We start from the raw sequence: 13,062 nt of genomic DNA on the forward strand, positions 1-13,062 counted from the left end.
CTTTCCATCAATTTGATCCACCAACAAAGCTGTGAGGGAGGCAGGAGAGACACTCAAGCTACTACTCTCAGGAGAGAGGGAGAGAGGCGACTGGATCTCCAGGTCTTCCCAGGATCCCAGCCCTGCCGTACACCACATGGGCAGTGCCTATGACCCACCGGCATGGCCCGTGTGGGCAGCCAGCCCCCAACCCCAATCCACCAAGCCTCTGGTTCTTCCTTGGCAGAAAGCTTCCAAAACAAACCTAGCCTCTTTCACACATCACTTCTTTTTTTTTTTTTTAAAGATTTTATTTATTTGACAGACAGAGATCACAAGTGGGCAGAGAAGCAGGCAGAGAGAGAGGAGGAAGCAGGCTCCCTGCTGAGCAGAGAGCCTGATGCGGGGCTCGATCCCAGGACCCTGGGATCATGACCTGAGCCGAAGGCAGAGGCCTAACCACTGAGCCACCCAGGTGCCCCTACACATCACTTCTTGAGCCCAACATGCCATATTCATGGAGCTTTCCTGGTGGAGCAGAAGCTACTTCCCAAAATGTATGGTGAGCTCACCTCACGGGACTACCGAAGAACAAATACGGTGATGAGGTTATTACCTACTAAGAGTGATTTCAGCCCAGAATTCCATCAGCATAAAAGGGTGGGCGGGGAGCCCTCAGATCTAGTGACTGAAGGAGAGCCCCAGCTTCCATTCCAGGCCCGCCTCCCACAATAATTACATAAATCCCGATGATGGGAGGTGACTAAAGGCACCTTCCTCCCCTTAACACAGCTAGAGGCTTAGTAAAGGGAAGGCACATTTGCTCAAAGCTTCAGAGTGAGATAAGGCTCCTTCCAGTTTTAATAGTTTGTGCTTGTGCGAAACACGCTTCCAACAAAAGCTGTGGTCCCTAAAAGCAGGAATAAAGGTCTTCCTTGAGGAGGTACAAATAACTTGACTTAATAATGGAAGCCTTTCAAAGAGTGATTAATTTAGAAGAATTAACATTTTGGAGATACAAAATAACTTGACAAGTAATCAGGCAAAAGAATCAGAGGTGGCTTTTTGTAAGGGGGAAGCGGAGAGAAATTGAGGCATCTGTATTTGTTGTTTATTAAGAGATGTGGGTCAAACGCCCAACCTTGTCGCGAAGACCTTTTCAAGTGTTGGCTGAGGACGCACTGCCATCTTGTGGCTTACTTGGGTTACTGCAGACAGGGTGAAAAATCCACCAAACCAGTGAACTGAAAAACTCAGGTTAATGAAGCGAACATCATTCACCATTTGGAACTAGTTTAGGGTAAAAGGGTTGGAAACCCAGACAATGGCGCAGTTGCTTCTCCTGCTCCTACAGCGAGGCTGAAGTTTCAGCGAGGCTGAAGTTCCTTCAGAGAGAAAAAGTTTAAGTCAAAAAATGACGCAGGGACGGACTTACTGCAGAAAAGCCAGAGCTAAAGCCTCGTCAAGGATACTTACCAAATGGATGAACCCCGCTGCTGTTAGCCATGTGCTGATAAATATGGAGAGCAGATTCACCAGCTTGATGGAATTACTGTGCAAAAGAGACAACAAGCAAAATCCCCAAGTTACAAGAGAAGACCATGTCCGGGCTGCCTTCCAGAGTGACAGCAATCTTTAAAGCACAGGCCGCCCACCTCTAGTCCCCAGTGTTTCCTCCATCATAAAGGAAGGTCCTGGAAGATCCTGCATTGGTAGGTAGGGACACAGCCTATGGAAAAATGACATCTGGGCCATGAAAATGGGTTTAATTTTTCTTTAATTAAATTTTATTTTGAAAATTTTTATGTCTACAGAAATATGGAAAGAACAGTATAATAAACACATGCCCTTCTTCTAGAGTGAGCAATTAATATTTTGGACATTTTGTTTGTATTCTTTTTTTTCTCTTTTTCTATTCTTTTTTTTTTTTTTTTTGGCTGTATCATTTACAAATACAATGTCAACATTTACAAATATAATGTAGATATCATGACGTAACCCTTAAATACTTCAGCATTTAACATCTAAGAAGGACACCATGCAACACACTCTACAGTTGTCATGCCCAAGAAAATTCATGTGAATTCAGGAATGTCATCTAAAATACACTCTTTCTGGGGCATCTGGGTGGCTCAGTGGGTTAAAACCTCTGCCTTTGGCTCAGGTCATGATCTCAAGGTCCTGGGATCGAGCCCCACATCGGGCTCTCAGCTCAGCAGGGAGCCTGCTTCCCTCTCTCTCTCTCTCTCTGCCTGCCTCTCTGCCTACTTGTGATCTCTGTCAAATAAATAAATAAAATCTTTAAAAAAAAAATAAAATAAAATACACTCTTTCTTTAGAATTCTCCAGTTGCCCTGAAATTGTTTAGTGATATTTTCATTTTTTTTATCCTGATACAGGAACCAGTCGAGATTCAGAAATTGCATTTCATTATTATGTTGCTTTCTTTATTCCAGGAGTCAGGAAACTTTTTCTATAAAGGGACAGACGGTAAATCTTTTAGGCTTTGCCGGTCACAGAGTCGCTGTGGCAACTATCCTACTTTGCTGCTATAGCGCAGAAATCAGTAAGAGAAGGATGTGTCTGCATTCCAATAAAGCTTTATTTACAAAAACAGGCAATGGGCTGGATTAGCCCTTGGACTATATAGTTTGCCAACCCCTGCTCTCTTCTCCTTTCACCTGCCCCCCTAACCTTTTCGTTGGTTTCCCAGGACATTTAATCTTCAGTGCACTCAGGTCAGCTATCTTATAGAATTCCCATATTCGCATCACATCAGAAAATCTCAACTCAATTACACTAGGTCCAGTCAGTTGATTAAGGTGGAAACGTGAACTCTTGCTACCAAAAGGAGTCCACTTCCCTTTGTAATTAATATGTCATCTATGCAGTGAGAATCTGAGACTCTATGAATATCCTGTTCCTGTACAACCTCCTGCCTAATAATGTCAGCATCCATCAGTGTCCTTGAGTGGATCAGTTAGGACTCACTAAAGTCTAAGCACCCTGAAAGCAGAGGCCTTGTCTGTCTGGATCCGTGAGTACAGTGAGTGCCTGGCACATAGTAGGGCCTTTATGCATAAATCCTGAGTGAACTGGTCCCTCCCCCTGCACTCTTCCCTCTGGGCTTCACCCCGTTCACTCCCACTGGGGTCTAGCTCCTTGAACAGTGTTGTTGACAGGTCATTTCCCTATCCAAAGGCTCCCTGTTGATTAAAATGTTGTTTCCAAACTCCTTCCCTCCTCAACACCTGCTGAAGTTTTGGGTTCACCCTCCACCTCTTCAACATCAACTCTTGAAACCTCCGTCACAGCCAAACGTGCGGCCTCCATCTGTTTATTCTACTACCCAAGATGTTCCTTCCTATCTTTGAAAACATTTCCCTTTCTTCAGAGCCTGATTCAATCCCCACATCCTTGTTAAAGTCGTCCCTGCACCTGGGATACGAAGGGACTCCTCCTGGCTCTTACTTCTGGCCACTCACTGGTAATCAACCCCATTGTCCGAACACAACTTTTGTAATGTTGTTTTAGATCGCTGTCTGTCTCTTGTGTTCCTGCCTGTATCTTGTGGAAACAAACTCTATTTTCTACCTATTTTAGTCTCTCTGTAGCGGTGGAATGCCACCCCTTGGTGGTTCTACCCATCATTCTTGACTGATTGTTCTCTGCCCTCTCCTACTTCTTTCTCATGTGGAACCAATGATTTAAATCCCAAGAGTTTAAAGGACATAGTAACAGTAATAAACAGCAACGGTTCACACTGCTCACCATTCTAAGTACTTCCGGTGTATTCCCTCCTCTACTGTTCATGATGACTCTGTGACATCACCCACACAGGAAGTAGTGAGTTGGAATGTGAGCCAGGCCACTCTGACCAGAGTGCACCCTCTTGGGCACTACAAAGCCCTCTTGGCCCCTGGCCTACAGAGTCATAGACTGGTGTCCATCAGAGTCTTCCCTGGTCTGTCCCTGTGCTCCATGCACAGGATAGGAAAAGCTCAGAAAGAGCTGCCCCAAGGAGGAGAGAGACTCTCTTAGACATATTGATGAAACTCTTGAACTTCACAAAAAAAGAACGGAAAAGAAAAATTCTGGTAACTATATCTATCCTGGGGTCACTATGTGGAGGAAGGTAGGAGGGGGCTGCGGTCTAGGGTAGCCCGGGGGTTGAAGGAGGAGTCCCTCAGTGGAGGTCAGATGATCAGTTCCAGAACAGGGGACGAGGCTAGAGCCCAGCTTGCCTTTTTCTTCAATCGTCTTTTCTTCACAGAATTGAGCAGAGTAGCCCATGGTCTTAGTTTTTTCTAGAGTTGGTTCTGACAACTCCAGGAAAATAGAGCCAAATATTTTAAAAATTTGTTTGATACTGATCTTTTGAAATGTGTGGAATGACTTCCTTCTGGTTCAAAAACAGAAAAACAATAAAAATATCCACTCCGTCATTCTTAGTCATCTTGACAGTTGCCAGATTATAAGAGTTGCCTATAAAAATTGCCAATATTTATTGTGTCCCTATTATATGAGCTAGGCATCGTGTTGAGTTCTTCATTCTGCTCAGATTTTTACCATTCTACCTTTTGATGCAGGTACTACCACTGTTCCTGCTAACCAAATAAGGAAACTGAGGCTTGGTGTACTTAAGCAGCTTGCCGGAGAAGACACGGTTGGTAGGCGGTGGGATTAATATTCAAACCAGCCCTGTCTGACCCAAGCCCTATAATATAATCCCAATGCAATAATTGGGAGAAGCCACACAGGATTCTGTGTCTATTGCTCTTTGGTTTCCCACATCCCTTCCTCAAGGACAGCCCTGTCCTCAGCCTCTGACCTGGGCGGATGTCACTCAAAGGCTCCCACTTCTCCTACCTGGGTGGCCTGTACCACACAGGCCGATGGAGGAACTCTCGGCTCTAAATGGTTATGAGGTAGGGCTTATTGGAAGCATTTTTAAGGAATGGAGTGGGAGAGAAAGAATCTGACTCCTTCTGAGATTCAGGTGCAAAAAAAGTATAAGTCTGGGGCTCTGGAAGGCCATCTGCCCTGGAGAAAGCCTGCCTGAGAACGTGACCTGGAAGGGATAAAGAGAAAAGCAGAATCCTGATGGGAAACTTTGAACCTCTGGATCTAGACATGTCTAATTCTGTCTCGAATCCCTGTCATTATCAAGGCTGGTTCAAAGTAGAGTCTGTCCCTCACAATTAAAGCCATCTGCTCAGGACAGGAGGGGTAAAATCCAAATTGTTCTTGGAGAATCTAACAATTGATCTGGTCTGTAAAGTAGGTCCGGGACCATTTCTACCTAAGAAAAGAGGGTGGATCCTGTACCACCACCAACTGTGCTCAGCAGGATGCTTAGTTCCATGGCTCTGCAGGTTCTGGATGGACCTGGCGTTTACAAGGGCAAGCACAGATCTGCTAAATCCTGGCCTTTGTCTCTCTTCCCAGATGCTACCATGGGTCATGCAACCATCTCTAGGTAGTTTCTGAAGCTGTGAATGGAAATCACCAATTCACCAAAATAATGTTTAAAATCTTCTATTTCAGCCTCTCCTGAGAGCAGAGAGATACCAGAATTCTTGCCTTTCTGTTCCCTAGAGCAGCCTGTCAACCCCAGAGGCCCACTCACTGGACTTTCACAGCATTCTCACTCTCGAAGGACAAGCCCCCACCTCTCCCACCCAGAGACTGTCAGAGTAGAAATAAAATGTATGGATCTAAGGCATCCACCCAACGAGCCATCAGAAGCAGAAACACTGATAGCCAGTGAACTCCATTCATTGTTGCAGCTGGAATATCAACTAGTTTCTCAGTGGGAAGGCAAACTCTGGCACACTCCTCTACTTTGTGAGTCCTCCAAGGTGTGAGCTAACACGGGAGAGGGAGAAGCAGATGAGGAACAGGTAGCTGGCATCTCAGAGAAGCATGTACATATGGTCCCTGACTTCACAAGCATTCAACTTATACCATTCTCGGTGTGAAAGCCACATGCCTTCAGAGACACGAGATTTTTGTGTTTTGAATTTTGGTCTTTTCCCAGACTAGCAATAGGCAGCATGATTTCTCTTGTGACCCCGGGCAGTGGCAGTGAGCTGCAGCCCCCAGTCAGCCACATGATCACTGGAGCACACAACCGACACACAACAACTGGTTTTCACTTCTGGTACAATATTCAGTAAGTTACGTGAGATAGTCAGCAGTTCATTATGAAAGAGGGTTTGAGTTAGATGGTTTGGCCCAGGTATGGACCAATTTAAGTGCTCTGAGCACATTTAAGGTAGGTTAGGCTAAGCTACAATGTTCCAGACGTCAGGTGTAACAAGTGCATCTTTGACTTGGGGTATTTCCGACTTACAGTGGGTTCATCCAGATGTGACCCTATTGTACGTCAAGGAAAATCCGTGTTGTTCATTTTCCAAAAGGATAATTAAATAACAAGCTGGTTCACTTGCACACTCCCAGATCCTTGGAACCCGAACAAAGCAGCGCTTGACCAATCACCATGCAGAGCCCTCTTGAGATATTAAAACTATTGTAGGCTTCGAGCCTCTTGGTGCTTTGGAAAAACAACCTAAATACGATGATTATTAATTTCTAAATGATTGTCATAATGCTATTAATAGTGCTTCAGGGAATTCTTGCTGTGCGTAGAACGGTTCATCATTGCTGCGGAAAGAGTCCATATTCAACACTGAAATCTGATTATTTTTATGGCATTAACATCATTACAGATGGCTAGCATCAGGAATTTGCTTTCCAAATTAAACTGTACAACCAATCTCCTAAAAGCCCTGTGAAAAGGACGCAAGATTAATTCTTAGTGGACTTTCTCTATACTCTGAAATTTGAACCTTACCAGGTCGCACAGGACTCCTTGGGAGGAGGGAGAGGGTAGCAGGGTTAAGTTTGTGTGTTCTGTGTGGCAAAAGGGTCACTGGAAATAGGCATAGGTCTGTGACCAAGGTCACTGGGGCTGAGCCAAACACGAACTTCCCAGTGGTTAGAATAGTTAGAATATTGGAACCATTCACATTTAAGTCCCTTTCTCTTGCCTTGAGGGAGGAATGGACTCGGACCTTATCATGAGAACCTAACTCATCGAAAGGAGAAGTGAGTTGGGGAAAATCGGAGGGAGAGACAAACCATGAGAGACTGTGGACTCTGAGAAACAAACTGAGGGTTTTGGAGGGGAGGGAAGTAGTGCGTTGGGTGAGCCTGGTGGTGGGTATTAAGGAGGGTATGTACTGCATGGAGCACTGGGTGTGGTGCATAAACAATGAATTTTGGAACACTGAAAAAAATTAAATTAAATTTTAAAAAAAGAAAAAATAAAATCATTTTCATGTTGTCTGTTATCATTTCTGGGTCCCCAACTCGTGAGTTCTCAATAGTCAGTAGAGAAATTTACATGACTGGATACAGTGAATGCTCCAAGGGCAGGCACAGATGTCTTTCTATTCCTGCAGATCGGAGATCTTTCCAGGACCACGCACATGCTGGAAGAGAGAAAGTCTGTCTCTTTCTGAAAGCATAGCTACAAACCCAGAGGTAGCGTGCACCGTCTTTGCCCTCACTGTATTTATGAAGACATGTTTTGGTTAACACTGAAAAATGTCATTCACTTTCTACAAAACAGGGCAAATCTGTCCCTGCTTGGCTTGTCCACTATTTTCCTCCTTGTGGCTGAGTGCACAGCCAGGTGTCAGTGGCTTTATTTTGTTTTATTGTTACCTCTGCTGGACAGATGCAAGGTATCCACCCCTGAAAAGTCAACTCATGAGACCACAATGAGATGACTGGGCTGAACTATAAGCAAAATCAAGTTCTGTCCATTCTGCCCCTTACATACCTCTCCACCCCTCTTCCTGCTCTCCACCCCAACCTGCACTGCTCAGGGCCATTTCCTGCTACGACGTGCCTGGACAACTGCCCCGACTGGTCTAATGGTCTCCAGTTTTAGATGCCTCAAACCCATCATACAATTGGTGGACTAGTCGATCTTTCTAAAACGTAAATCTGACCACATTCCTGTCCTACTTAAACCCTTCAGTGGTCCCTTCTCACTGTCCGAGTTAAATCTGAGAAGCCCAGGAGCCTTCACGGTGTGGCCTCCACCTGGACAACCCCTCCATAATGAACCCATCTCCATAATGAACACTCTTCTTAAAGAACTTAACCTTGGAGCCGTTTCCAAGGTCATATTTGTAGTACCATGATTTTAGTTCTCCAAATGCCCCCCCAAAACGTGTGGGTTAGGTAAATGACGGTGCACACGCACCATAGAATAGTCTGAGGGAAATAAAAGTGACATGGGAGAACGCTCGTAAAGTTTGTCTCAACCACAGGTGGGGATGGGGAAGTTACACTTTATCCTTTATGCTTTTCTATATCTTATCAGAGAGCACAGGGTGGGGAGGGACAGGGGGTGGGGAGGGGGGGATCCCAAGCAGGCTCCCTACCCAGTGTAGAGCCTGGGGTCAGGGTCATTCCCACAGGGCTCAATCTCACAACCCTGAGATCATGATCTGAGCTGAAATCAAGAGTTGGATGCTTAACTGACTGAGCCACTCAGACAGCCCGAGCACGGTCTACTTTAATAATTAGTAAGGCCATTGTCATTTGAAACAAATTGTTGGATGACCCATGTTTTCATCATCAACATATACACATCAAATGAGATGTGGAATGACAGCCTTTAAAACCGAGCTCCTTATTTTGCTCTGGTGCAGAATAATTACACGCCCTCTCCTCGGTGAGTCTGCTTGCCAGGGTGCAGGGCCACTGATGCACCGCCAAAAACTTGGGCAATGACATGGAGGGAACTCTGTTCCCTTCAATAGGTCATTTTCCAGACATGGAGCCAGGTAGCCACTACCCCTCCCCCCATTAGCTGGCAGTTTAAAGAATGGCCCTGAAGCTGTCCCATCACTGTGACTTGTTGCTTTCATCTGTGTTTTCTCGGTCATCCTGTTCACTCTGGTTTCCTTTGCTGCCCACTTAGTTCTCTCTCTCTCCCCCATATACTTCTTTGCTCTGTTTCTTCCAGCTCTTTGCCAAGCAAGGCAGCCAAAGGACAGAAAATGAAACTGCAATTTCAAGCCATTATTTCAAATCACATTTGCAACGTCTCTATCCCTACCTAATGCCACAGATCGGTCGGGGGGGGGGCACCCAAGAAAGCCAGACAAAATCCCCCTAAAGGCGATTCCAGGGCTGCACCCACACGCTCCTGGAAGGTCACCGTGAACACAGCAGAGTACAGAGGAGTCACCAGGAAATAAACCCTGCGTCCAAAGCCCTATAAAAACCAAGGCTTCCTCTTCTCAGCATCAGAGCCTTCAGGATCTGGGCTCAGGGGTCCACAGAGGGAAGAAGCTGAGATTAGCCAGGCATCCAAAGAGAGAATGGGCTCACAGAGTTGGTCTAAAGCCTCTACAATTAAGTCACGTTTCTTACAATTAAGAACTTTTAAAGTTTTATTTTAAGTCCTTACAATTAAGTTAAGTTCCCTTGGGGGCCTGGGACCTGGCCCTCGCCTGCCTTCCTAATGTCATCTTTGTTTTCCTGGCCCAAAGCTCCCCAGTATCCAAGAGGGCAGGATTACTCAAAGAGCCCCCAAGGAACCATTCCTCTCACCTGTGTGCTTTTGTCCCTTCAGTGATTGGAGGTTTCTGGCCCTCACCTGCCCAAGCCCAGCCCTACTTGGATAACACTCAGAAGCTCACCTAAGACAATCCCTTTTCCTTAAGAAGAGCCTTGACCACCCCACACTCATGTCAAGCCTGATGTCATTCCTCTCCTCTGTACCTCACCGCCACACACCCCCACCCTGATATACTTGTGTCCCAGCACCAACCCACCACAGGTCTTGTTGGCTCTCCCTCCCCTTGAACTCTCTGAGAGCAGGATGCTACCCTGGCCCCCGCCTGGCTGCTGGTACGAATGGACGCTCAATTCAGGCTTGTTGAATTAACTCAGTCACCCACACACGCAACAGGAACCGACACAGTCCAAGTTGTGGGGTTATGCTCAAAACCCCCTCTACCATAGAAAGAGTTGAACTGAGTGGGAAGTAGGGTGCTGGGGAAATGCTGTTTGGACCCCCGGAGAGCAGACCCCCAGCAGCCTGTCACCCTGGGACTCCTCCCTAAGACCGCTTTCCCCCCAACTTACAGTCCTCTCTTACCCTAGCTGGCTGCTTCGGCTCTCTCCCCTGTGCTCTGGGAGAATGAAACAGCCTAACTGTGGGGTTATCAGTCGGGATGTTGGTGCTATTTCCTGCACCTAAAGGAGAGGAAGCTTCTCCAAGGAATGGGAAGTTGATGGGTCTCTTCACAAAAGTCCAGGGAAAGATATTTTATTCCCGTGGCTTACAGTCTTCCCAAGTCCAAAAACAATCCATACGGAATGCAAGAAAAACGAGAACACAGTTTTCTTTCCACGTTATTCCTTGGAGTCACGGCACATTCTTAAAACACTGGTGTCAGAGAATTAAAAGCCCCTGAATTTATGGTGTACACACAAACCAGGGAATGAGGGGCGTTACAGCATGTTCAAGAATGTGGTTAACTCCACATAGCGCCTTCCCCACCAGAAAAAACAAGTGTCTCTTAAATACATTTCCTGCATGTGGCCCTGGGTACACACCGGTTCTACCCTAAAAAATATAGTTTAGCAGGGCAGTTGTGACACAGGTAAGCATGGAGGGTCACTAGCTTATCCATACTTCTAATTTCAGGAGTAGAGCCCATTGCCCCCAAGACCCATAAAAAAGGAGAAGGAACCAAAAAAGGTTACTGTCACTCAGAAGAAATACAAAAAGTAACAATATTCACTCTATCTTAGGCATACTACATACTATTAAATGGAACATCAATAAACGCTCACCCCAGGGTAATGTAAGTGCAGGGCGGTAGGGACCCACTAGAGAGGACTTTTATTGCGGTAGATGCTCGTTTGCTTTTTACCTTGGATAACAGGAAGTGGATTTACCCCACATGGGCATGAAGAGTTGGTGGGAAGACACCAGTGTGGAATTAAAAAAAAAAAAAAAAAAAAGCAAAACAAAACAAACAAAAAAAATAAACAAGTAAAACACGCAAACCCCAAAGATGGAGGCCAAAAGCCTGTCGCATGTGTCGGCAGTGACAGGTTCGGGAGGCTGAGTCCCAGCGTCTCGGGAACTGGGAAAACAACACTGACTCCAAGGCCCCCGAAATGCAGGTGTATTAATTATAAATCACAAAATCCAGAAGTGTCCTGTTTTTAATCATTTATCAAACACGTCAACCTCAGAGGAAATGGAACATTAGCAGTGAGCTTCTTAAAGTGTAATTTCCTACAAGAGAAATTTATGGCCTATACTTATTCTCCATTAGAGGACGTCTAACCTCTTTTATTAGTTTATTCATCAAGGCAGCCTGGTTTCGGGCCAGCTCTGCAAACCCGCAGGTCATCTGGAAAGGGGTCTCTGGGGATTTTTTTCCTCCTGGTCCAGTAGTGTTTTCCAGATCATAACACAGTTAACAGAAGTAGTCATGGTACATTCGGCGGGAGGTTTTTAGGTATTCCCCAAAAGGCAATTCACAGAGCGAGCCCTAGGGACTACCATGGCTATAAAGTGAACATCTAAAATGTACTTTGAAATGAAATGATTTTCTGTTTGCCGTATGAGGCTTGTGATTGCCTCTCAAAGAGCACTGCTTCCATTGCTTTTACGTTCAGGTTCAATTTCTTATTTAGTGATGTAATAAAGGGGCGATTTAGAACCCGCGAGCAAGGACTTCCCAATCAATGAGTTGCTCGATCTCTCATCCACTGGGCACCATCTCTCCAAGATGCTGTGGCCTATTTCCAAGCAACCCGCACAGCCCCCCAAAACAGTCTCCTTCCCCACATGCACAGCTGTTTCTCTGTTCACCGGACAGTCCCCAGCCCTGCAGAAGAGAGCAACCCGAGCCCTACTCTGTGCCTTCTCCAGACCTCTGTGTGAGTTCACTCTTTCTGAGACTAACAGAACTCTCAGCTTGCAGTGATGAAAACAAAAACACCCGATATGTACAAACTGGTGTGGGGGTTCCAGAACGAGGGGGGAAAAAAAGGGAATAAGGACATCTTACCTTGTTTTAAGGATATTCAGAAACTGCAAAATTTCTGAAAACTGTATCAGTCTGAGAGCTCTTAAAAATCTCAAACCTGGAAAGAGAAATGAAATAGAGACACATTATTCTCACTGCGTGGTTTTAATGTTCACACTCAGCCGTTTGATCTACAGCTGCCAGGGTTGAAGGGATCTGAAGTTCTTACAGACGATTAAACCATCCCCTACCTTGGTCATAGTCCTTCATTCTGATTCTTGACTGGTTTAATCCCTGCTGGTAAACTTTCTCATTAAAGGAGGCCTGTTTTGAGCCACGGTAGAGGAAGGTCCGGTGGGGAAAGCCCCGTTAAACGAGGCTTCTCCTTTGCTCATCTCAGATTTAAAGCGCTGTTTCTAAGTTGCCTACTCTTTTGAGAGAATTTTGTCTCTGAAAAACACTGGGAATGGGGCCAGGTAACCTTTATGCTAAGAGCAGATTACAAACAAATCGGATAACCTGATGTCTTTGATTTTTTTTTTTTTTAAACTTTATCTTCACCTGATAAAATGAAGAGTAAAGGCCACAGTGTGATCCAGTTTCTAGAGAAGTTCTCGTTTTCTCTCCAAAAAAAAAAAAAAAAAAAAAAAAAAAAGTCAAATTGGTAAGATCTCACACCTCATAGCTTCAGGATCCACAACATACATATTTCCACTTTTACTAAGCATCAAGATAAATGCCTGTCCTTTCTAAATTGGCAACCTCTGCTGAATGGAAACCAAGAGCCAGCATTTCTAGACAGCAGAAGAGGGACGGGTACCAGGAAGGAAGATACCATCCAGGATTAGAGAAAATATAAATTATTGTTGTGTTTTAATAGCCTGGGGTAAAATATATTTCTGTTGAAATCAAATTCATGAGTCAAAAACATTCTGAGTCACTCATGGGGCTTGCATGCTTGGCCATCATGTAAGAGAATTACTGACAAAATGCTGATCATCACAGC

The 13,062-nt window shown here is 45.2% G+C and overlaps 1 protein-coding gene across 17 annotated transcripts in view; it reads right to left on the reverse strand.

The window, feature by feature from the left end:
- LOC111144685 (potassium calcium-activated channel subfamily M alpha 1) overlaps window positions 1-13,062 on the reverse strand; it is a 726,020-nt gene that overhangs the window by 230,979 nt on the left and 481,979 nt on the right. For all 17 annotated transcript variants that reach the window (XM_022499102.1, XM_022499098.1, XM_022499101.1 and 14 more), the window contains 2 exons: window positions 12,099-12,174; window positions 1,456-1,531 (listed from right to left, as the gene is read on the reverse strand). In XM_022499102.1, the coding sequence (XP_022354810.1) occupies window positions 1,456-1,531; window positions 12,099-12,174 (152 nt within the window). The remainder of the gene's footprint in view (window positions 1-1,455; window positions 1,532-12,098; window positions 12,175-13,062) is intronic.

Source organism: Enhydra lutris, unplaced genomic scaffold, assembly GCF_002288905.1.
Source record: "Enhydra lutris kenyoni isolate GAN:26980312 unplaced genomic scaffold, ASM228890v2 scaffoldscaffold12, whole genome shotgun sequence".
Lineage (NCBI taxonomy): Eukaryota > Metazoa > Chordata > Mammalia > Carnivora > Mustelidae > Enhydra > Enhydra lutris.